Source organism: Schistocerca piceifrons, chromosome 4 (genome assembly GCF_021461385.2).
Source record: "Schistocerca piceifrons isolate TAMUIC-IGC-003096 chromosome 4, iqSchPice1.1, whole genome shotgun sequence".
Taxonomy (NCBI): Eukaryota; Metazoa; Arthropoda; class Insecta; order Orthoptera; family Acrididae; genus Schistocerca; species Schistocerca piceifrons.
Window position 1 is genome coordinate 630324367 of NC_060141.1, and position 26767 is coordinate 630351133.

General features: G+C 40.6%; 1 protein-coding gene across 4 annotated transcripts in view; it reads right to left on the reverse strand.

Moving 5' to 3' along the window:
- The window catches only part of LOC124794738 (RUN and FYVE domain-containing protein 2), a 155570-nt gene extending 147299 nt beyond the window's left edge, over positions 1-8271 (reverse strand). The window contains exons 1-3 of one of the 4 annotated variants that reach the window (XM_047258343.1): positions 8045-8174; positions 3746-3833; positions 2602-2780 (exon numbers count right to left, since the gene is read on the reverse strand). In XM_047258343.1, coding sequence (XP_047114299.1) covers positions 2602-2780; positions 3746-3782 — 216 coding nt within the window. In that variant the 5' untranslated portion in view covers positions 3783-3833; positions 8045-8174. Of the gene's footprint in view, positions 1-2601; positions 2781-3150; positions 3725-3745; positions 3834-4450; positions 4557-8044 lie in introns of those variants that run through there. The other 3 variants (XM_047258341.1, XM_047258344.1, XM_047258342.1) reach the window with 3 other exon arrangements.
- Between the last annotated feature and the right edge of the window lie 18496 nt (positions 8272-26767).

Below are 26767 nucleotides of genomic sequence, written 5' to 3' on the forward strand. Positions count from 1 at the left end.
TCTGGAAATCAGCCTGTTGTTTTACATAGGGTATCATGTGAAAAAAGTGCAAGCGGAGTTCTTACATGTGCAATGCTTTCTAAATCCATGTTGATTTTTGGATAGACATTTTTCTGTCACAAGGAAATTTATTACATTTGAACTTGGAATAGATTCAAGAATCTTGCAGCATTCCGATGTTAAGGATATGGATCTATAATTTTGCATGAGTGTTCTTTTATCCTTCTTCTATACAGAGTCACCTGTGCAGTTCCAGTCACTTGGATTCAGTGGTGGGCGGGAGATTTGCTGTAAATGCAAGCTAAGTTAGGGGCCAATGCAGTAGACTACTCTTTGTCAAATCAAACTGGATTCCATCTAGACCTGGTGACTTATCTGTTTTTATCTCTTACAGTTACTTCATAGTGCCAGGAATGCCTGTCTACATGCCCTCCATACAGGAGTCTGTGTGATAGTCAAACAACAGCACATCTGTATGATCTTTCTGCAAGAATGATTTTTTTAAACACAAAATTAGACCTTCAGCTTTCCTTTTGCTGGTTCTATTGAAACACCAGACTGATCGATGAGTGACTGGATAGAAACCTTCGACTCGCTCAGCGACTTCACACAGGACCAGAATTTTCTCAGGTTTTCAGAAAGATCCTTCCCTACAGTACGGCAGTGGACAGCGATACTTTGTGCATCAATCTTTTAACAGGCGCATGAATCTCTACTAACTTTCACCTGTTCACATTCCCAGGTTATTTTTTGACCCAAGAGTGCAACAATCTCTGTTTTCGCAGCAATTTTTGAAGTTTGTTATTAAACCACAGTATGTCTTTTCTGTCTTTGATCCATTTACTCAGCACAATACTTCTCTGGACTGTGACTTACAATCATTTTAAACTTTGCCCATAATTCCTGTGTGTCCATCTTAGTTGAGCTAAATGGTGTCTGCTCACTGTCTACGTAGGTTGCTAACAGTTGCTTATCTGCTTTTACCAGCATTACTCTCAAAGCTTTCCTAAGCATCATCACTAGGATGATGTGATTTCTGTATCTATAATGACACTGTTGATAAGGTCAGGAAGGAAAGAGTGGCTAACATACTGATCCCATTTTATACATGGCTACTCAAGATCATGAGCACTGCCAAAAGAGTTAGGTATGTTACACAGTTCACTTGGATCACAGTTCTTTCTTAGAAAAGCCCATAACAGAAATATGGCATAAACAATTATTGACGAATGGAAGGAAATTAAAAGCATATTTCAGATCCTGCCTTATAGAAAATGTCTCTGGAAGTTCTCTGTGTTCTTTGGGTCAGAAATTTAGATAAATTACTTAGTTTTATCTAAATCCAACATTGGGAGTTGCAGGGCCTGAGCACTTTCCCTCGATTACACTCAAGTTGGCAATGTTTCACTTTCAGGAGGTAGATAGTTTTAGGGTAATAATGGTAGCTGAGTGCATAAACTGTAACTATTTTATCTTCTGTGATTCTATTTGTGATTCCTTTAAATTTTCCCTATCATGGCTTTGCCTTTATTTTTACAACTTGTCTGGAATGAAGAGAGTGGTGATGGACAGATCTGTAGCATAGCCTGTGGCCTAGGATCAATTACAGAGTGACAGTTGGATTTTGAGTTAGTGAAGCCTACGAATGTGATGATATGATAAGAAGCTCAGCTACAGTTAAAAAACAGTTCAAGTAGTATGTCATGATGGTAGGAAGAACTCCGTTAACAGGTGGCAAAATTGTTGTTTAATAAACACAACCGGTTTTGCAGCCTAAAGCTGTGTCATCAGGTGCAACAACATTAAAAGATCATAGGCATACCCACCACTCCTAGTCAAAATTTACTATTCAGAGAATATTGTCAATACTATGGTGAGTGTAAGGTAAAGAAGAAAAACTCAATTCTTTAAAATTTGACTGCATCATTGAGAAGGCAGGGTAGCCTGGTGCAGGGCAAAGGAAAAGTGACCCAAACAAACGACAAAGAGAGACTACTAGCAGAGTTCTTCCTAACATCATGCCTTTCAATAGCTGCAGTTACGGCGATTAACTTGTCAACATTTGTGATTACACTCACTGTTTTTCAAATACACGGGGCATTATGTACTGTTATTCTTGTCAGGCTGAAGCATATATGCTTCCTCGTTGTTCTGTCATTAGGTAATGACACCACACCTCACAACGAACATTACTCTGCTAAACAATTAAGTAATGGCAGTGCCCTGCTCTAGGCTTTTGCCTCTGCAAATCTATATAAATGCTGTGAAAAATGGCCACCTCAAGTATTTGTTACAATGATTTGTGTGTAGCAGAATACATATATATACCTTCACGGAATGGAAATCAATGACATTTCAAAATAAAATAAAAAACTCTCCCATCATCCACCATCATAACAACCAGCTGTATTAGGTATCATGTCATACTGCTATTCATGTAATAAACATCAGTGTTAGTTAAATAAAAACAAATAATTTCAAAGCAATATTATGACAACTGATGCAATGAACTAATTAATGTGGTACATGAAATACTGAAATATTATTTTTTCATTTTGTAACTGCAATTGTGATTTTTCCTGCAGAAATATAGTACCTTACCTTCTTTGGCTTCAGCCCATGCCTTAATACATGTTCTAACACAATGAAAAAGTGTTGAAGAGGCATATGATCAGAGTCAAGCATTCTTCCATATTTAAGTGATGTTTCAATCAATTCTTTCACAATTAGTTTTGATATGTTCAACAAGTTGCTTCTTTCAATCATAACAGGATCTCGTGCTGTAAAAGGACAAGAAAATGGAAAGCCATTCCTCGAGTCTGAAGTGATAAATTAGGAATTCTCAAGCAAAACAACTGAGTATTATGAAAATGACTGACAGACAGTTGAGACTGTCCATGAACATTTATTCTTGGCAACAGTATAATTAATATCAATATAACTAATACAGTTACAAATGTAATGCATCAAACTACTGAGGATAACTGAGGAAGCAACTTTTGTTAGTAATAAAGGAGTAGTAGGATTAAACTAACACAATAAAATTAGAGAGAATGACAAACATGTCCATGAACAGTTACACACAAACAGTTATTAAAAGGTTAATCACATCACAAAGATAGTGGAAATATTACACAGAGGTACACATACCTAGGAGAGGTAAAGGACCATCAGGAGAAGGAGTAGATGGTTGGGAAGAATCAGGAACGCTGAATTCAACATCCTGAAGCTCTTTGAGGCACAGCCACTCGCCATCCACAGAAACACGAAAGTTGCAAAGGTAGATGGTGTCCTGGGCACCAGCCATGTCCTGGTCTATCATGATTGCACAGTAAGCACTCCCACCCGTTCACTGGAGAATGCTAATTATGTATGAAGCACCCTTACCTACCATAACAGTGTGCATCACATTACACACATCACTACATGAATCACTAGACTACACTACTGTGCAATAGCTACAAATTTCCAGTTTTCATAACTGACAGACATAAAATGGCTACATATGTAATCTGATCAGGGCACAGATGTGGTTAATAAAAATTGGATTACAGACAATGTTATGTCACATGTCAGTTTACAAATTCAAGAGGAACATGTGGAATACCACACAGCTTTACGTGAGTCACAATTCCTCACTCTGGCAAACTCCCAGAATGCACACAGTGTAGCTATTGATTTTCTGCCACAGTTAGCTTCCCCCTCCAGATGGCACTGAGGAAGTGGATCAATACACAATGCTTACAAGCAGATGTTCGTGCTGAATTCCAGAGGCTAATCATTTTAATTTTAATTTGGATTGTTCCTTTCAGATTAATCTGCAGGTCTTCTTCCTTAAAAGGAAAAAATAAGCCAAACAAAAAGTAAATAAATATTTAATTGCATGCCAAAGCAGACAATTACACCTCACATAAAAATCAAGTTTCTGAAATACAGAGATACAAATGTTTAAAACCAAATTATAGTCAGGCAAACTGGAAGGGAAAGGAATGGGAGGGATTTACCTTTAAATCAGTAGGCAAAACTATCACACATATTTGGAGCTATCATACAAAACAAACAACTAAAATCATCTACATGAAGCATGCACACCTCCTTATAGGGCCCTAATCATATTTTTACAACATCTAAAAATAGTGTATTTTACTAAAACTGTATTTCTCTATATTTTTCCTTAACTTTACATTTAAGGATTATCTACCACTATTTCCACTATTTACTTACCGTTGTTTTCATAGCAGCCTACACCTATCAGATTTTCTAAATATTAGAAACTGGTCAACAGGTTAACACAGGCTGAGAAAGCCATTGCCAAATGCGCAAGTGGAAACAGCCATATACATATCAAGTGAAAATCATTAATATGATACATTAAAATATCACGTGATGTTTCTTTGGCTTTGTGACAGTGAGGAATGCTGCACACGCAAACTTTTCTTACATTCCTCACCTTATAACAGCAGATTGTCATTCAGAAGCTGCTACGATACATCTTCCACTCTGCTGCAGTAAATTAGTCAGTATATCCATCTCGCTGGACAAGCATTTCCATCAAGATTCATCCTCTTTCAAGCAGCACTGTCAATTAACAAAGCATCAACCCCAAACAAGTTCTTGGTATTTTATTTGTAAACTAACACAATTACATCCACCATTTAAATTTAATAGGAATTCCTGGAAGGAAGATGACATTCTTTTCACCAAACATTACAGAGAACATTTAGAGAAGCAGCATCTGCAGCTGATTGTGGAATGATTCTAATGCCACATGTGTTCATTACCATGAAGACAAAATAAGAGAAATTAGGGGTGATATGGAGGCATATGGACAACTGTTTCTCCCTTGCTCCATTTGTGGGTGGAATAGGAATGGGAGTGACCAGTAGTGTTGTACAAGGGACCCTGTACCATGCACAGTATGGTGGTGGCTGAGTGAGTGAGTGAGTGAGTGTGAGTGTGTGTAAAACTTATTATTCCTCAGTTTTTAACTTCATGACCACCAATAATAGGTAAATTGAACCACGTGATTCCTTATCATTATCCAAGACAGTTCCATGATTGATCTGATTGTTACAGTCATATTTTATCAGAAAGCATATCCATGTATTACTCTGCAAGTTTACAGTTTTCAGTAGAGTGGTACTGATGAAGCATACCGAGAGATTCCCCAAGTTCAACAAGAACAGTAATACTAGTCATCAATACTTTGCTCTCACTAAGTGCATTTCATATTTCTACAAGTGAAAGCTGCTTCCTAAAATGTTTCAACTGTCATCATTAACAGATTTCAACATGTGATAATTTTCTTTTGCCACACCATTGTGAAATTCTCAATTTCACTCCACATTGAATGTCACTTTGTTATGATGTTACTACCCTTCCATATAAAACATTTAATTTTACTGTCAGTATCTGCATTATTCTTCCACTTATTCTCTTATTTATAATACAACTTGTTTTATTTGCATTTCACTATTTTATTTCTTAAATTATAAGTACCTTCTTTTCATGATTATTTCTTCTGCCTCTTCCTCTAACTTTTTTGACAGTATTTCATTTTTGTTGTCTCACTTGTTAGCTCGATATTTTTATGGTTTCAGGAACATCAACCGTAAGTCTTGCACAGCATTACTTGGTACCTATTTTAACAAGAACCCTGTGTGTGTGTCTCATTTCAACTTGCACAATATTGTACACATCCTTCTTCCTTACTTCTTACATCCTGAAGACAAACAGAGACCCTCATTTACAAAGCAACATATCTGGTTAATGTTTCTTGTCACCATCAGTCTTAATTTTGGCCATTATTTTAGTTATGTACTGCATTTCTATTCATATTTGAAGACTTTACCTTTTTATATTTGGTTTGTGGATTTTGTACATTGTGCATATGCACAGGCTACACAGAAACTACCCAGCAAATGCGTAAGTAGTGTAATGTGATTACTTCAGTTACACATCAAATATGACACGCAGACTGAAGAGAAAATATTTTCAGATTTCCAGCCCATTTTTCCAGGTAGGATGCCACAGATATTTAAGCATTTTGTTCAAAGTGCTATAACCATAATTCTTCACATGAACTTAACTTGTAGCAATAGCCACCCAAATGTTTATTGTAATACATATAAATGTTCAAAGGCTAAGTAACATGTTTGGAGAGAGTGTTTCAGACCACTGAAAAAAAACAATATGTGAAATTTTGGTTTGAGAATTGATTTCAACTCTCTGCGTAGATTGCATTACTTTAATACAAATGAGTACGGCACGTGGAACACTAAGTCTGCATTTATATATTACAAATATATGGTTTATTTTGGGGCTGAGCTATTGAACTGGTGGTGGTAATTAGCAGTATGCTATTGTTTGTTTACTGGATGAACAATGGACGAGATGGTAAGAGTTGTGTAGTGGCCGAACTTAAATTTTTTGCTGTTCATGTATGATGTATGTACAAAATATTCAACAAAATACTCAGAGGTTTACACGTTATGTAATAAAGCTTTCATTAATTTGCCACGACATTTTAGTTTTTGCAGTGGAAAGCGCACTTCATGTGGCATGAACATAGCCACTGGGTTACTATAGATAAAACTGTTACCACAGCCATTATTACGCATTAATATTCATTGATGTTGGCAACTTGAAACCACATTGTCACCTTCCAACATAACCTACACCTCGCACTACACTACTCATTAGCACATCACTGCAATCTAGATTTCTAGGAAGGGACGAGACAACAGCTGCTGTCCACTAATCAGACAGAAAGGGCATATGGGTTAACACGGCTAACAGAGTAAAGAATACACTTTGATGATGTAAAACAACACACACACACACACACACACACACACACACACACACACACAGGAGGAGGAGGATATTAGTGTTTAACGTCCCGTCGACAACGAGGTCATTAGAGACGGAGCGCAAGCTCGGGTGAGGGAAGGATGGGGAAGGAAATCGCCCGTGCCCTTTCAAAGGAACCATCCCGGCATTTGCCTGAAGCGATTTAGGGAAATCACGGAAAACCTAAATCAGGATGGCCGGAGACGGGATTGAACCGTCATCCTCCTGAATGCGAGTCCAGTGTGCTAACCACTGCGCCACCTCGCTCGGTACACACACGCACACACACACACACACACACACACACACACACACACACACACACACAGAGAGAGAGAGAGAGAGAGAGAGAGAGAGAGAGAGAGAGAGAGAGAGAGAGAGAGAGAGAGAGAGAGGTTTGCAGGGTGTGAATGTAGATAATATTGATCTTCAACTATCTGAGACACAAACAGTAGAAACACGATAGTATTCAGTTGTTGTTGAGTTAGTCAATCAATTTAATCTATGAAATGTAAAGAACCACTCCATCAACAATATAGTACAAAACAGCTTTCTGCACTACATTTAAAAAAAGTAGGCCTACAACCACTTTTCCTAATGATATAGGCAGGGCCATCTCACGTCACAACATTGGAAACAAAACACAAATTATAGTTTATCTATTTTCGACAAGGTGGCAGAAAAAATATGATCACTGCGAAATTATTCATGGTGTGAAGTACATCAAGGCATGTTGAGATGCTCAAAATATGTCATTCACTTCAACTCTTGATGTACAGGACATCTCTCTACCTTGAGCATTCTTTCACCATGGAAAAAAGGGGTACAGGAACAGAGACTGTCACAGATAAATATGACAAAGACAGTGGGTCATAAGTAGTCCTTTTACTAAGCCTAATGTTTAACACTTCAAGAATAACATTCATATTCATTAAGCTCTGGAGAGATTTTATGACACTAACGGGTTTTGTTATAACATTATACGTAAGTCACAAATCAGTTTTCCTGTGTTCCACGAAAATAAAGTTATTCCTCAAATTTTGACTAGGCCTACTAGGATTCCGTGTTCAAAATGTTTCGCTGATATCAGCATATTTTTGGAGAATATTAAACGCAATTCAAATGATTGTTCATTCCAAATGCTACCATTCATTTAAAATTGCGGCAAGGTGTAATGGAATTAAACTCTTACGTTTCTTTGACTTATCACTGCCTGGCCTTCCTCTTGCTACTACAAGTATGGGCCATTTTTCATCTCTTATAGAAGATATTGAGGACGAACGAGACAAACTTTTTCCTTCCGACGAGTTAACGGATTCATTTCTTGATTTGTCTGTTGGAGATGTTGGAAAACCTTCACCACAGGTATTCGCCATATTTAAACTAAAATGTTTACATGTCAACCAGCTGGAGCGTCAGAGATCCTATTAAGTTGCTTGACATCAAAGTATATTATCCTCCGGAGAGTGCCTGTCAAAAAAATTCCGGCTCAGCAAACAAGAAAAAAAAAACCCAGATGTTTTACAGTCTAAGTCAGTTAATGCGTTCATTACATTTAAGTACTAATACAGCTGCAATGAGACCCAATTTCTTACATTTCTTTGGCTTATCAATCCCTGGCCTTCCTCATGCCATTTCGTTTTATGACAGAAAGTTCTTCACAATTCGCGTCATTCATCAGATAGATTAATGTCAAACAGCCAAATGAGCGACGGGATTCGGGACATGTTTAAAGGCTGAAAGCAACCGTCTTGATATCTCCTACAGCACCATTGCTTTGTGTCTTCAGACGAAGTGACAGGGGAACCATGGCAATCCGTCTAATCTAAACGACTGTGGGTCCAACAACGAGATCAGATGCAAATTAGTAACACAGATCACACAGACTGATTTCAGACTAGCAATGGAGGAGTTAAAATTTTCCAAAATATCATTTTGGTAGGTGGTAGTGACAGAGGGGAATGGCAGTACTAGTACTCAGTTCCTTGGACGACAAATACCATATCACTAATAATTCTTGAGCAACTGCATATACAACAGACGTGGCGCCACTTGGCCGCCAGTGGCGACACCGAAATAGCGTGTAGAAACACCCAAATACCTGTGGCGCCACTTGAGAACTATGATATTTTTAACTATGCCACAAAAGTTAAAATCGCGTAACTTTGTCGTACCACTTCCTTCACTCACCACCAAAAAACGTCTTTCGACTGCCATCTCGTGGCTGAACTTCGAAGCACCATCCCAATATTTTGGTTTTCATGTCAGTAATTTAGCTGTGCGTGTATTTCGTAGTGCTTAAAATGTCTACATAGTGGCTGTTAGTAACAATTGTATAATTTATTGAACTTATGGGAGTTATAATGCAGAACACAGTGAATAATAAAAATACAATTATATTGCATTCAAATATACACACTCACCATTACAATATCATGATGCACCCTTGCACCATAGAAAACAACACAAAAAGAGACAGCATCTGACTCTGTGATAATATTCACACTGGCACTAGTGACAACACGATATCTGTCGCTGTCACCACAGCAGCCCCATCCTTTTTTGAGGAGTGGAAAGTCATGTCAGTCCAAAACAGTGAGATGCCTACCTCACTTTATTCTTATCACTTCTACCTCACTTTATTATTATTACTGGCCACATGGGTGGTACACAGTTAAGCCCTTTCATGGTGATTTGCATCAACAGTGCATTGAGACAGTTGTGATGAAGCCAGTTTGCCATCATCTCCACATATATTCTTACGTCGACCGAGCAAGCAGCTAGCCATTGGCAAGAATGCTCAATCTGCTGAACTAGGTTAGCTTCTTAATGAGGTGCCCTCTTCGCAAAAATATGAGCCCCTTTCACTGTGGGAACATGCACCTCACTAGCCTACCAACCAGAGCTTGTTAAAACTGGTGAAGGATTAGAAGGATGTGGCCTTTGTGGAAGCTCAAAGCCATTTGCTATTGGTCAAGGTGCCTGTCAATCCACAGGTTCTGGGGTGACTAAAGTGAGGTGTGCTCTATCATCATTATGTGCAGACTTCAGACATTTGATCAATACAGTGTCCCTCTTGCCATTCTTGACAATGAGGAATCTGTTTCCTCTGATAGAAATTGCGCTGATGGGCCTGTAGAATGGGGGTGAGAGCAGAGTCTGGACAGAGTAATGTTTCAGCCACATGAACTAACTGACAGCTTTGCAAGTTCTTACATGCTCGCCATGCATAACCAGACTGAACAGCCTGAGATGTCGCATGTTGTACAAAATCTGTAGAAAACTCTGATGATGATGATGATGATGATGATGATGACGATAGGAATGTAGGTGTAATGAGGCCCTGGGCCTCCATAGCTGCTCCTGATGTACCACCTCTGTGGACAAACAGTGTATATCTTCTGTAATTGCCTTATGTAGCGCCAGAAGTGCTAGCAACGCGGTATCAAACCATGATAATTCATGACATCTTCAAGCTGCCGTTAAAGTGCAATGCATTCACTCTGCCATCGTGTTGCTACTGGCATGGTAACTAGCAGTGTGGATGTGTGTGCTGACACAGAACTGGAGCAACTCTTCAAATAAGTGCCCATCAAGCTGTCGCCCCCTCTCTGTAGCAATTGTCTGTGTTATGCCAAGCTTTGCAAACCACAACTGCACTAGAGCCCTGGCCACCAGTTCAGCAGAAAAATCGGGAATGGGTTCTGCTTCTGAATACCTCATGAAAAGTCAATTATTGTTAAACGGCGGCAGTATTGACTACAGTAAGGCAATGATACTACAACGTCTACAAGAATGTTGGCGAATGTTGCATTAGTCTGGCTACTGCATTGGAAACCCCTGCATGCATGTTCCCAGGCATGACAATCTCTCTATATGTGTGGCCAAACCACATTCATAGCTACCAACCAGAGGATCTGGTACCAGAATGAACAAGGTTGTGGTAGACATAAAAAAATTTACTCCGCCAGATTTCAGGCTTGAAAAGCTGTGATCGTCTTCAGTTGTGTCATATTGAATTCCCTGTATGCCATGAAATTGCATGCATGCAAGATGCGAAGTTGTAGAACCACGATTTTTGAGGAAAGCATCGTCTTCTGTCTTGTGGATACGGCAGCCCAATTAATAGCACTCAAGCTAGCACTACTGCAGGAATGGCAGTGTGTTACAACATTGTCTTTTCGCTATAAACTCAACCTGACCGCATTAGTGGGGTGAGCTGAAGTCTATCACTTACTGAAACATCATCGTCCATGGTTTTTGGTACATGAATATCGGAAGTGCTGACTTTCACTGGAAGATCTGAAATGCTTGAGCCAGATAGATGGTGAGTGACTCTGTCGATCATAGTCCACTTCTGTTGTTGCTCGGATAAATTTTTAGAGAAGAATGCAAGTAGTTACCATTTGCCTATCACGTATTGCTGCAAGATGCTGTTGACTGCCATCTGGCTAGCATCTACTATCAGTGTTAAGGGAGCAACCACAGTAGGTTGAACCAGTAAGGTAACTTTATACAATGCCGTTTTTAAATCATGAAGGGCTGCCTCAGCTTCTGGGGTCCACGGTAATTTCTTAGTGCCATATTTGTTTTTCCCATTTAGCAATTTGTTGAGTAGGTCTTGTACCATAGCCAAGTGAAGTAAATGCCACTGATAGTAGTTTAGCATTCCTATAAACCTGCTTAGTCTTTTGAATGTAGGAGGTAATTGCATCTGCTGTGTAGCTTCCACCCTCTCATGGAGGGGATAAATGCCTGCATTTTAGACTGTATGACACTAAAAGTGCATTTCCTTCTTTGCAATCGAGAGAGGTGGCGCAGTGGTTAGCACACTGGACTCGCATTCGGGAGGACGACGGTTCAATCCCGTCTCCAGCCATCCCGATTTAGGTTTTCCGTGATTTCCCTAAATCGTTTCAGGCAAATGCCGGGATGGTTCCTTTGATAGGGCACGGCCGATTTCCTTCCCAATCCTTCCCTAACCCGAGCTTACGCTCCGTCTCTAATGACCTCGTTGTCGACGGGACGTTAAACACTAACCACCACCACCACCTTCTTTGCAATGATACATTTGTCTCGTAACTAGATTGGTATCCATTGGATACCGATGGTGTACAACGATCATTGAATATTCAGATATGCAGAAGGGCAGCAGTCAGTCGCAGAATCTGTATTTTATCGCAGATCTAGATTTTGAGTATGACGAAGTCATCATCAGTACATTACCATAGGCATAACCATGTCAGAGTATACAATATGCAATAAATTACAGTTTCTGCAACTGACTACTGGTCTTCTGTGCATTTGAACATTTGTCTCTATTAATTAGAATGCCTTACTCATCCAAACGTTGAAATAGCATTCACAAGTGTTCTATAACTTTCTGCTTTGTCTCAGAGAACATTACAATGTCTCTAATGTAACATAAATGATAGCCCTCTGAACACTTCGCACAAGGAATGATGCCACATTTGCGCTGCATTTCTCAGACCAAATAGCGTAGATGGAACCTCAAACAAAGGGCGTCGAGATCTATTCTTATGCCTATTCGCAGTGGTCGTGAGAATGTGTGAAAATGCCTTCGTGCCATCAGTTACACTGAGAAAACAGGCACTCACCGCATTACTGCTATGTTAGGTACAAGACATCTATTGGAAGTACTGCGGGCTTTTAAAGCCCTATAATTTGCCCGTAAACACCAAAATCAGTTTCTTTCATATGATATGGAGCAGCAATGTCCAAGAGCTGCTGGATCTAGTTATAGTACCTTCTATTAGCACCTTGACAAAGTCTGCTTGTGCGGCAAGAAAATTGTCCTGTGGTAGCCAGCAGGATTCTACAGGAACAGGTTGTCTCACTGTAGTCCTAATATGATGTTGTGTGGAGTTACAATGTCTTTTACCCACCAAAACAAAGTCAGCGAGCGCAGGGAACTCTTGCTGCCCTAGAAAAGGCTGCCATCAGCTGCTGAAGTGACTTCTCACATTCAGATCCCTATTTTGTTGCTCATGCAGAACATTTTTGTGGCACAGATGTCGCAACTTCTGCGTAGCATTTTCCAGTTCCTGACTGAATTGATACGTTTTTCTTGCTTAATTTCTCTTTCTCTTTGTACCGCATCATACGTCATTTTGATTGCTGTGAGGCTGGATTTCAATGAATGGTAGTTGTTGTATTGTTGAAGTAAATCACTGTCTGAGTGGAGCTTCTGTCCTCGAACATTTCTGAATTTGCATTATGTTGTGGAATCAATTTCTATACTGCTCCAGGTAAATTTAATTGGTGTGGGTGGCTGCTCACTCCCTTTTAAACTTTTGAATAATTCTGTTCTATAATTTGTGTAAATATCTGTTTTGGCTATTCAGTAAAATACCAGTTGAATTACGACTCTATTAAATTCAGTGACTAAATCTTGAATTAATCTTCATCATTCATGGTTTATTATTATTAATCTATTGTAAACACTTGTGTTTTTTTTTCTTAAAATTCAGTACAGCCTTCAGCTGCACTGCTCCTCTATTTTAAATCAGTTATGTTGCGGGGCTGCATGGTTAAGATTTATTCATAAAAGGCTTTAATTATTTTTAAAGAGTTCCTTTCGTGAATCAACAAGCTTTGATCAAGAAAGAGACTATGTTATGTTAGTTGTGGTCAATAATGTAATGTATATTTCAAATACCTCGGTTTTGATAAATGTATCGAAGTGTAAATCTGCACCTTATCCACTCAACCCTCATTCACCACATTTATGTAGTACGCAGCTGGAAGCAGATCGAAACCATCTGGTAGGATGCTGCAGAACGATACATACTAATATATAGTACTGGTCTGCTGTGTACCGTTTCAAAGCAACTACGGCTAGCCGGCCGATGTGACCGAGCGGTTCTAGGAGCTTTAGTCTGGAACCGCACGACTGCTACGGCCCCAGATTTGAATCTTGCCTCGGGCATGGATGTGTGTGATTCCTTAGGTTAGTTAGGTTTAAGTAGTTCTAAGTTCTAGGGGCTGATGCCCTCAAATGTTTAGTCCTATAGTGCTCAGAGCAATTTGAGCTAACCACGACTATTGTGATGGATCCCACCTACCTGAGAGATATTCAGAAGAGATATATGCACAAAAGAATCTGAATCACAAGGAAATCTAGAAGAAGTAGTACAACAATTAAGGCAATGAAACCTGACACCTGATGCCCTCTAAAAGATGAAGAGGTAAGATTGGCTGTTGCCGCTGTTCACTTCTCACTTAATGTAATACAGGTTAGTATGAAACTGTTTCTTGAATGCAGTCTCACTTCCAGTCAAATTAGGTGATTGCAACATCGGTTAGATCATTATGTTACTAGAATAGCAGACATGGCAGACGTGGCTAGCGGTGACGTTCAGGAACTTCAATGGCAAATAGCGGAAATTGGGAACTCGTTGAGGAAGACAGTATCAAATCCGACAGGAAAGAAAGGTATGTCATCAGAGACGTTAGATTCTAGACAGAGGGGGCAAAATAGTACGTATATAAAGTTGCCAAATCCCTCGAAAGAGTATATAATAGTGTGGAGCGATGTTAGGTGAATCGGTAAAGGATATTGTTGAATTTTTAGATGTCCTACTGGACATCCAAGACCAGGTACGAGTGACGGGAACGCCAGGGGGACAGGTGTTGTGAATTTAAGCGATTACAGTACGGGGAACATTGTCTGAGTGGATACAGAGGCAATCGAGAAGAAACAAGATAGCATTCAAATGAGGGCTGTAATCTGCAATAACGTTGTACCACCGAGAGTAGACCAAGAGCTAGTATACCCACGATATGGATGTGAACAAAGGTTGGAAGAAACAATTAATACTTACGTAAATAGGGTGCAGAGAATGGCCAGAGCGTTATGTTTGCTGTATACTGAGGAGGAGGTGATACAGCTTAGGCGAAAAAAAAACCAGAAGACAGGCACGGTGCAGTCTTTGCTACAGCGCCACAAAATTTTATAGTGTGATGTGACAGACACAAGCAATTGCTTAAACGGATGAAACACAAGGAGAATATGGTAGTACAATAACTTTAGAAGACAGGTGCGATGTTTTCGATGTGGACAAGAAGGGCACACAGTGACCAACTGCAGTAATAAATTAGGGGTTCAGTCAGTGAGGGTAAAAGGGAAAACAGATCAGTTAGAGCGTTACTGGCATTGTGTGGAGAGGAGGAGGATGTCAAGTTCACATCCATTAATTGTTTGGCACCAAGTAAATACGAATGACAGAGTAGGGATGGAGTATAGTAAAGAGAATAGAGTCCCCCCCCCCCCCCCCTGGTTTGAGCCATTACTCAAAGGAGAAAAATAAATTACCTTTCAAGCGTTACTCTGTACATGAGGAACCAGTGTGTGCATTATTGGATTCGGGGAGCGCAATAACGACCTTAGATCAGATATGGTTTACAGAGGATAAAATGCATTGCAAATGATCACAACTATTAGGAGGTCCGGAAAGATAAGTGGCAGTGAATAGTGCAAGTAAGGAAGTGGTGGGACTTGCACTTATGAAGATCTGAGTAGGTCCATTCTTGTGAAAATTTAAGGCCAGAATAATAACAGGACTTGCAATTCTGTATTTGTTAGGTTCTGATTTGGGAAGGTAGGACTTATTCTGATTGGGTCAGAATAAGTTTTACTTCACGTTTAGGCCAGACTATCCCACAGAATTTTCAGCCACAAGGGCATCCAAAGACATGTAGAAACTAATGGTAGAAAATAAAACATAGCTCATGTCGATAGTGAACCACAACGCAAGGTGATCCGTTTGCACTCTTGCAAGGGGAAGTAAAACAGAAGATGATGTTCATCTGTCAAGAATTTCCTAATGCGCATACCACCAACTGGATGTGACGAATCTAGTAAACCATTCCATGTTTCTGTGCACAAACCACCATGTAGATTGTCACCACCAAGTATAAAGATGCTAAAAGAATTAATAGATGATATGCAAAGAAAGAAAGAAAGTAATCTGTCCTTCCACGTCACCTTATACAGCGCCTATCTTCATTGTGCCAAAGCTTAATGGGAAAAGTAGGCTGGTGTTGAGTTACAGAGACTTAAATTGGAAAATCGTGATCTGTTCGGCACCTTCACCTGATCTTCACTCTTGCAAAGGGAAGTAAAACAGAAGATGATGTTCATCTGCCAAGAATTTCCTAATGCGCATACCACCAACTGGATGTGACGAATCTAGTAAACCATTCCATGTTTCTGTGCACAAACCACCATGTAGATTGTCACCACCAAGTTTAGATGGTACAGGGTATTCACTACTCTGGATATGAACCAAGCATACAATCAAGTACCCGTGGACGACAAGTCTATACACCTGATGCCATTTGTTACAGACGGGAATACTTACTAATTTAACAGAGTGCCATTCGGATTGCCTACAGGAGCTGCTATGCTGTCCACACTAACGGACCACATATATGACATAAAGTTCATTTACATATCCAATTATTTAGACGACTTAGTTATGTACAGTCAAAACATAGAGGAGCACCTAAGGGATTTGCGTAAAGTATTTTCACAGTTGCGAAAGGCTGGATTGACGATGAATACGGATAAGATGAAGACAGATTGTCTCACCATGTAGTTTTTAGGACATGTTGCCTCACTCGAAGTAAAAACTATAGATACCGACAGATTGTAAACCATATTGGACCTCTCACATCCTTAAAGTAGTAAGGGTATCACCTGGTTAACAGGCATGGCAAATTTTTTTCTAAAATTCATTATGAGAATCGTTCATAAGGCAGCCTTGATGAAGGAGTTGAGAAAGAAAAGGTGCAAATTCCTGTGTGTGTGTGCTGGGTTGGTGGGGGGAGGAGGGGGGGGGGGAGAGCACAAAAGGTAACTTTTCTATCATTGGAGCAAGAATTGAGCACCGTGCAGATGTTGATGTTGCCCGACTTCGACAAGCAGTTTCACTGCAAACTGATGCCTCAGTGTGTGGAACTGGTGCAGTGAAGTGATGAAGGCAGACACACTATCGTTTATGCTTCTATGGCACTTAATAATCTAGAGAAAAAGGATTTGGTATGTGAGGTTAAGAAGCATTCAGCTAGATTTGGGGACGACCACTTAAGACAGGCAGCTTAGCCCGCTGCGCTGTTCATATTTTAGCTTTCAATTTTGAAGTCTTGAACATCCAAGGCCAGAACAGTGTCAAAGCAGATACCCTCAGCAGAATGCTCAAACCTGAGATATTCACTGAAGGAAGGAAGAAAACCCCATTAATTTAATATTCACGGATACTCCACAGTTATTTAAGGGACTTAAGGAGTATCAGCTGCCAATACCGAAACTGGAGAGAGAGGGGTTATGGTTAAACCATGTTTCCTGAAGCAAGGTATCCTCTGTTTGCAAAGCTCAGTTCGACAAGAAATTTAAGATTGTTTTCCCTCAAGATCTGATATCATATATTTTGGTTACTATCTTGAGTCACCTGTTGGTGGACATTTAGCGTGTGTAAGACCTGGAATAAGATGCGGTTAGATTTCATAAGGAGAAATACGGACGCCGACATCGAAAATAGGATAGCAGTATGCATGTGGTGTGCTGAAAGTAAACCGGCACAGAGTACCATGGTGAGATTCCTGGCATCTAAACCAGTGGAAAGAGTGCTAGATCGCATTTAAATTGAATTTTTGGGACCCCTATTGAGAACTAAAGATGAGAATGCATACATCATGGTCTATGCTGACACATTTTCAAGGTATACCTAGTTGTATCCCACAAAGGTGGCCGCCACCCAGGCTGTTATTACAACCTTTGAGGTGTTAGCTGTCATGTGTGGTACACCCCATTCACTAGCTGTGGATGGGGTTACTTGTTTACCTCTCTTGCATTTAGTAACTTTTGTGTTAGGTTAGGTATTAATCACAATACAACCACATCTCATGCCCGGCCCCAGTAGCAGAGTGGTCAGCGCGACAGAATGTCAATCCTCAGGGCCCGGGTTCGATTCCCCGCTGGATCTGAGATTTTCTCCGCTCAGGGACTGGGTGTTGTGTTGTCCTCATCATCATTATTTCATCCCCATCGACGCGCAGGTCGCCGAAGTGGCGTCATTTCGATAGACTTGCTCCCGGCGAACGGTCTACCCGATGGGAGGCCCTTGTCATACGACATTTAATACCACATCTCATTACAGGAACTCATTCTGTGCACAGAGAGTTAACTGCAATTTATGCTCTGCTCTAATTGCGTATCACAGTAAAGACCAACGTCTATGGGACAAGTCACTGAGGGACCACTGCCGTGTTAATGATGGCATTCAATACAGCCAGGTATGAAAATCATCAAGCCACACCTGCGTTTAAGATCACGACTCCCTTGCGTTACTTGTAGTCAAATGACGATTTGTTGTCTCATAAGAAATCATCATCACAGCTTGTTACCCAGTGGAGAAAGTCCAGAAATAATTTCCAGGCGGCTCGTATGGGAAGCGGAAAGGTATAACAGGGGGCGACAGCCAAACCCTTTGGTGGTGCAGAATGACACATACCAATATACAGCACTGTTCCGCAGTATACTGTTTCAGAACAACCATGAAAATCGTGAGGGATCTGGCATACCTGAGGAAAGAGGAACTATACTATGAGATACGCAGGAGAGGAATTGGATCACAAGGAACTGAACCACCAAAAAATGTATAAAGACTTGCCTTGCAGTGCACGGTCAGTTTGCTCGATCACACATGAAACCAATCGTGACACCGTCATTGTAGATTTGTCTGAATCATCACTATTACCATGTCATTGAAAGATAGCTTCCACTTGTGGGGTTTGGTTTGGTGAGACGGAATACAGGATGTGTTATGTTGCTGATCCTGGTCGAGTAACTTTCGAAATGCTGAGTATTGTTCGTCAAAGGAAAAGATGGCGGCTGAAAGCAAAGATCACCGCGGGTGATAGCTCCTCTTGTTTCATCTTTGTATGTATGTGTGTTGATCGTTCCATTGTTCATAACACAATGAACTCGAAAACAAAATGTGGCATTGTGAAAACTGTTCAACTTGGGGTCACCATTAAGGGGTTCGTTATTACTTTCCCCTAATATCATTGGAGGACGGTTGTGCATTGTCAGACTATAGTATTCAAAAGAAAACAACTCTTCACCTCGTACTCGATCTTAGATGAGGGATGAAAATTTTTGTGAAGACACTGGGAAGACCATTACACCGGAGGCAGAAGTCTCAGACACCGTCGAGAAGGTGAGGGCGAAGATCCAGGACAAAGAAGATATTCCGCCAGACTAAAATGACTGATCTTTGCTGGTAAGCAACTCGAAGGTAGGTGAATACTGTCCGATTTTAACATTCAAAAGAAATCGTCTCTGCATTTAGTGTTGAGGTTACGCAGTGGCATGCGTATTTTTGTTAAAACGCTGACAGGTGGAATATGGTGAGTAATACAAAATATAAATTTATTACCTTCAAGTATACACACTCATTATTACAATATCTTCGTCTGTCCATTCGCCATAGACAACAACATAGACAAAGACAGCATTTGAGTCCGCAATAACGTTCACACTTGGAACGGTGATGACACAATATCTATCGATGTCATCACAAACTGTACGAGGGGCGACTTTCTTAATCGAAACACAAAAACAAGTGCTGCAGATCTGAGCTTGGGCACTGCTTGAAGTTGTGGATCGTATGTGGGAACACGTCCGTAGTTATGATTTATTTATTGCAAAAGCTAAAATAAGTATTGAAGTGCGTACATCAGTGATCACGGCAAAGTCTTCAAATATTATAAGAGTGGTGCGTCTGCAGGTCTCTATGCCACCCAGAAAGATGGATTTTTGAAAATTGAGTAGCACTTAATAGTGTTGTAAACAAAATAAATTGTAATTAAATATATGTAACTTTATTTTAAGTATCTAAAAAATCCTATATTTTATTTAAAATACAAGTGACATAGTTTGTGAAAGTTGGATGAAAATAAAATTTTTATTGTACTTCATCATTGCAAAAAAAAAAAAAAAAAAAAAAAAATTGATCATTTTACTTGGGTGATTTACAGAAAACAAACAGCAATAATAACAGCAAAATGATGTCCCACATAATTTCATTCTGTGTAGTGAGTACCAGCAACATGATGTGTGTTCTTTTATTCTAAAGGATACGTGTCCAGATCCACGACAACATGGTGCGTTTTTTAACAGGAATCACCTTTTTGCAGTCAAGGTTGCTGGTAGTTAAAGGTTTTGCCATTGCAATTATGAACACAAAATGGTTCATTTATGTGGCGAAAACATGTGATACTTCTATAATCTGAACAAAGGAAAAAATTTGTGTGTGAGTATGCAAGCATTTTTAAGTAGAAAGATAATAATAATGAGCGTATGGCATTGGTGGCCAGGAGACCCCTCGCGGGGCGGTTCGCCCGCCGCTCCACAAGTTCTTTAACGCCACTACGGCGACTTGGGCGTGAATGACGATGAAATGATGGTGAAAGACACACAACACGCAGTCATCTCGAGGCAGAGAAAATCCCTGACCCCGTCGGGATTCGAACCGGGGACCCCGTGCGCGGGAAGCAAAAACGCTACCGCAAGACCACGAGCCGCGGACAGTAGTAAGATTATTGTAGTTTCACAGCACTTCACTTAATTCTTTAAATGCTGAATATTAACAGCCTTAAATTTCAGCACTAACTTCATTTAATCATTTACAACGTTTTAAATAAAGGATATTTCTATATCAGTTACCAGTTTGAACTGATCCATCCCCATTCTGATTAATGAAGTTCCTGTTCACATTTTAAGTTTTAATCAGCCGAAGGTCGCTTATGGAAAGGAAGTAACAAGGTTTTCGGTGGCAATATAACTGCATCTCGACTGTAGCTTTTAATAAAGAAAATGTGTATATCCTATCACCAATTACATTACAGCGTCTTTCAGTGCACTTGCAGAGGAATGGCTTCAATATTTCGTCTTAAGTAACTAACGTTGGGTGCAGGAGCGAATGTACTAGCTTTCAAATCAGCCTTCAAGGTTGATCATCCAAAGCAACGTAGAAGAACCTCGAAACTGTACTTTTAGGAATGTAATATATGTTTTAGAGATGACGGGTAGCGGCCCGATGTCTAACATCGATGTGTCACTTGCAGTTCCAGTCGAGCAAGTACTACGGTTCTAATGTGAGTGTGCAGCTCAACAAGTACTCGAAATTTCCTTTTGTTATTAGAAAGTGGTTCTCGAATGGATTTTTCTTTAAACTTGGCACGTTGTTCATAAGTGCGTTTGATGCTCCTGTGTTATTTCTGCGGAAAACCGACTCCCAGATCCCAAATTTATGCTTTCTCTTCTCCTCCTTGAATTCTTGGCCCATTTCTAATCCAGTAACCCGAACGACCAACACCAATGGCTATCCCAATAATCTCATTTGACATCATATTGCAAACAGCTCCCAAGAATTTTGACAGAAGTTTGTGGAAATTGCGGTAGTCTGCGCCACTTCCCGTATCAGCCGTCAGGACATTTGCTGTGACAGTACTTTAACTGACGGTGGAAATCCAGCTTAAGTTTTGTGGACTCACGTAAAATATCGTCTCTAACTTGTGAAAAATGTCAAAAGTGTGACAAAATAGTTAACAATGGTATTTTCTGTGTGCTATGCACAGTGTTATCCATTTTCGTTGCGAAATAGTGGATTCTCCGTGAAGGAAAATTCGTAAGTATTCTCGTACACAGAAAGTGGATCGAATGTTGTTTAAAATGTGACGAAAACAGCGAAATTAAAATATCTGATGTTATGAATGTGAACTATCGCTATTGTTTGAGCAGTTCCTTGATGAAAATCAGTGTTTATGAATAGAAATTGATCTACTACAGAAAGAATTGACTAATCTTTGAGACACAATCACTATGTAGCCTAGTTTGTATGTAGACAGAGATATTCTTAGTTCTAGTTCTAGTAACAGTTTCGAAACGTGCCACCTTTGAAAAATCACGACTGCGACTGACTATCGAAAATGCCTTTAGTGTTTTATCATTAACGAAGTGACTGAAAAATGTACAACAGATCCAGAAAAGAAAAAAAGCTGTTGCGAAAATATTGCCTCATCATTGTCTACAGAAAATGTTCAATGCATAGAGAGAGGCACAAACGATTGCTACTGCAAAAAAAAAATTTATCAATGACATGACGTGTATGAAATATAAGGCAGTGAACCGCGTTACTAGTGCAAAAGCAGACCCTAATAAAAAAATGTGGCTGTGTCTGAAACGTTCAGCCTACAACTCAATGCAAATAGCAAAGATGAATTTTTACTATGTTAACTGAAGATATGCAAATGTGGAAAAAGAAATATGAAGAGCTGCAACAGTCCAAATTGCACACTTCATATGGAAAGCATGGAAACTGCTATACAAATTCGGCAGGCAGAATGAACTATACCAGTACTAATCTCGAAAATAGCTCTGATTAGATGACACTATCAGGTATCAGTGGTGGGAAAAAAGGAAACAGGATGAGTTCAGTGATACCATGAGTTCCAAATTTGCAACAAAAAGGGTCACATCAAAAATACGATGCTCCAGTTCTTAACGAAGATTCATAGCTACCTTCCATTGCTTCTTAAATTCATAGTAATGTACAACCCCAATGCTCTAAAATACGAAAAAATAACAGAAAGTGTATTGTATTTGCTGACTGCCATGGTTGTGGGATTGCTGCTCAGATCAGTGAAACAGTAGGTGGAAAAGCAACAGCATTTATTAAGCCTGGTGCTCCCTTAGCTGAAATAGGCCAACTCATCCTCTCAGCTGCACTTAGAATGTAATGCGCAATAAGTATGTTTTGTCGTCTGCTGGAACAAATGACATATTTAGAAATGAAACTACAAAAGCCACAGGTGAAGAGGTGTTTCGGATATTTGATGCAGATAAATGTCCTGTATTTTTTATTATTATTATTTAGACGTCTAGTTCCACAGGCCCAAATTGAGGAAAAAATCTCCAAGGTCATGGAATGTGTCAGTACACGAAATTACAACATAAAAGTAATAACAGATAAAAATAAAATCTTTATAAACCCAAAAAGTCAAGCTATAAGTTTAAGTAAAAGCAACCAAAAATGTAGCAGAAGAATCGACTTCAATTTTCAAGGACCTCCTCAACAGAATAGAAGGAGTGACCCATGAGGAAACTCTTCAGTTTGAATTTGAAAGCGCGTGGATTACTGCTAAAATTTCTGAATTCTTGTGGTAGCGTATTGAAAATGAATGCACAAGAGTTAAAGAAGTGCGATCCAAATGCATATTGGATTTTTGCCAAGTATTAACTGAGTGGAAGCTGCTAATTCTTGGGAATAATCTGATACTGTTAACAAGAAACGACAGCAAAGAATATATACACTCCTGGAAATTGAAATAAGAACACCGTGAATTCATTGTCCCAGGAAGGGGAAACTTTATTGACACATTCCTGGGGTCAGATACATCACATGATCACACTGACAGAACCACAGGCACATAGACACAGGCAACAGAGCATGCACAATGTCGGCACTAGTACAGTGTATATCCACCTTTCGCAGCAATGCAGGCTGCTATTCTCCCATGGAGACGATCGTAGAGATGCTGGATGTAGTCCTGTGGAACGGCTTGCCATGCCATTTCCACCTGGCGCCTCAGTTGGACCAGCGTTCGTGCTGGACGTGCAGACCGCGTGAGACGACGCTTCATCCAGTCCCAAACATGCTCAATGGGGGACAGATCCGGAGATCTTGCTGGCCAGGCTAGTTGACTTACACCTTCTAGAGCACGTTGGGTGGCACGGGATACATGCGGACGTGCATTGTCCTGTTGGAACAGCAAGTTCCCTTGCCGGTCTAGGAATGGTAGAACGATGGGTTCGATGACGGTTTGGATGTACCGTGCACTATTTAGTGTCCCCTCGACGATCACCAGTGGTGTACGGCCAGTGTAGGAGATCGCTCCCCACACCATGATGCCGGGTGTTGGCCCTGTGTGCCTCGGTCGTATGCAGTCCTGATTGTGGCGCTCACCTGCACGGCGCCAAACACGCATACGACCATCATTGGCACCAAGGCAGAAGCGACTCTCATCGCTGAAGACGACACGTCTCCATTCGTCCCTCCATTCACGCCTGTCGCGACACCACTGGAGGCGGGCTGCACGATGTTGGGGCGTGAGCGGAAGACGGCCTAACGGTGTGCGGGACCGTAGCCCAGCTTCATGGAGACGGTTGCGAATGGTCCTCGCCGATACCCCAGGAGCAACAGTGTCCCTAATTTGCTGGGAAGTGGCGGTGCGGTCCCATACGGCACTGCGTAGGATCCTACGGTCTTGGCGTGCATCCGTGCGTCGCTGCGGTCCGGTCCCAGGTCGACGGGCACGTGCACCTTCCGCCGACCACTGGCGACAACATCGATGTACTGTGGAGACCTCACGCCCCACGTGTTGAGCAATTCGGCGGTACGTCCACCCGGCCTCCCGCATGCCCACTCTACGCCCTCGCTCAAAGTCCGTCAACTGCACATACGGTTCACGTCCACGCTGTCGCGGCCTGCTACCAGTGTTAAAGACTGCGATGGAGCTCCGTATGCCACGGCAAACTGGCTGACACTGACGGTGGCGGTGCACAAATGCTGCGCAGCTAGCGCCATTCGACGGCCAACACCGCGGTTCCTGGTGTGTCCGCTGTGCCGTGCGTGTGATCATTGCTTGTACAGCCCTCTCGCAGTGTCCGGAGCAAGTATGGTGGGTCTGACACACCGGTGTCAATGTGTTCTTTTTTCCATTTCCAGGAGTATATATATATATATATATATATATATGTCGAGAGATCACTTATTTCAGATACAGTTCGAATAGTGAAAATGGCATCATTAAGTCTTTGACCAAGATCCTTGATGTGGGCTTTCCACAACAGGTTACTATCTATCTCAACACCTAGAAATTTGAACTGTTCAGCTTCACTAATCATATACTGATTCTGTAAACTTAAAACGCCAGGTTTTGTTGAATTGTTTGTTAGAAACTGTAAAATTGAGTCTTATTGTGATTTAGGTTTAGTTTATTTTCTACAAGCCATAAACTTTTGTCATGAACTGCACAGTGCCAATGTTGCACACAACATGCTTTACTACCAAGCTAGTGTTATCAGCAAACAGAAATATTTTAGAATTACCCATAATACCAGAGGCACGTTATTCATATACAGTAAATAAGAAGCATTAGTGGCCCCAACACTGATCCCTGGGGCATCTCCCACTTGACTGGACCTCATTCAGATACCACATCACAGCCATCTCAGCACTATGAATAACGACCTTTTGCTGTATGTAGTTAAAGTAAGAGGTGAAAAATTGTGAGCTACTCCCTGCATTCCTAATGGTGCAACTTCTGGAGCAATATTTTGTCATCAGTACAATCAAACACGTTAGTTAAATCAAAAAGATGCCTAGCGTTCGAAACTTTTGTTTAATCCATCCAGTGCCTCACAAAGAAAAGATAATATAGCATTTTCAGTTGTTCAATGACTCGTAAAGCCGAATTGTACATTTGATAGCAAATTATATGATACAAAATGATCAATTATCCTCACATACACAGCCTTTTCAATAACTTTAGCAAACACTGATTGAATAGAAATAGGTGTAAAATTATCTATATTATCCCTTTCGCCCTTTTTATAATGTGGCTTTACTACTGAGTACTTTAATCGTCCAGGAAACTCTTAAAGCAAAAATTACAAATATGGTTAAGTACAGGGCTATAATGTGCAGCACAATATTTTAATATTCGGCTAAGCACTCTATCATATCCATAAGAGTCCTTAGTCTTCGGTGATTTGATTATTGACTCAATCTTCCCCTTGTCAGTGTCACAGTGGAGTATTTCAGACATCAGTCCTAGAAAGGCATTTTCCAAGACGGTTATATGATTCCCTGTAGAAAATAAGTTGTTATTTAATTCACCATAAATGGTCAGAAAATGATTGTTAAATACTGTACATATATCTATCTTATCAGTAATAGAATTTTTTTTTACTACGAACTGACTTTACATCGTCGACCATGTGCTGCAGACCAGACACTTCCTTCACAACTGACCGTATGGTGAATTAGCTATTCTATTTGTGTTGCACATATTCTTTGCCTTCCTAATAACATTTTAATCACCTTAAAATACTGTTTGTGATGGGCTACTGTAGCTTTATTGTGACTACTTCTAACATTTTGACACAATTCTCGCTTTGTTCTACATGATATTCTTATCCCACTAGTCATCCACCCAGGTCGCCTTTTACAGCCAATACCATGCTTAGAACGATCTAACTGAAAGCAACTCTCAAAGAGCATGAGAAATTTGTTAAGAAATGCGTTGTATTTGTCCTCTATGTTATTGGCACTATAAACAACAATTCCACAGAAGCGGATTCCATACTAATAAATTCCTGTAAAGCATTTGATACGCTGCCACACTGGTAACTGCTAAAGAAGGCACAGGTGTACGGAATAGATGAGCAGCTCGAAGACTTCCTAAGTAACAAAAGGCAGTACGTTATGTTCATCAGATACAAGGGCGCCTTTAAAAGTGAACCAGGGAAGTGTGGTAGGACCGCTGTTACTTTCTATACTGTATACATAAATGATCTGGCACACAGGTTAAGCAACAGTTTGTGGCTGTTCTACGGTTACCATCCTTAAACCGCAGGAACTGCTGCCTGAGACGCGTCTCGGCCGCTGCCGCTTTACGGGTTGCTACTCCTGGCTCCGCGGCAACCCACGAGGCAGGCGTCTTCTGCGCGGCTGTATCTAAGCGGCTGCCGGTGGCTGCGTCTTCCAGGCGGCTACGATGATTTCTGCGTCTCTGTGACTCCCTCTTGGTGGCAGAGGTGGCTGCC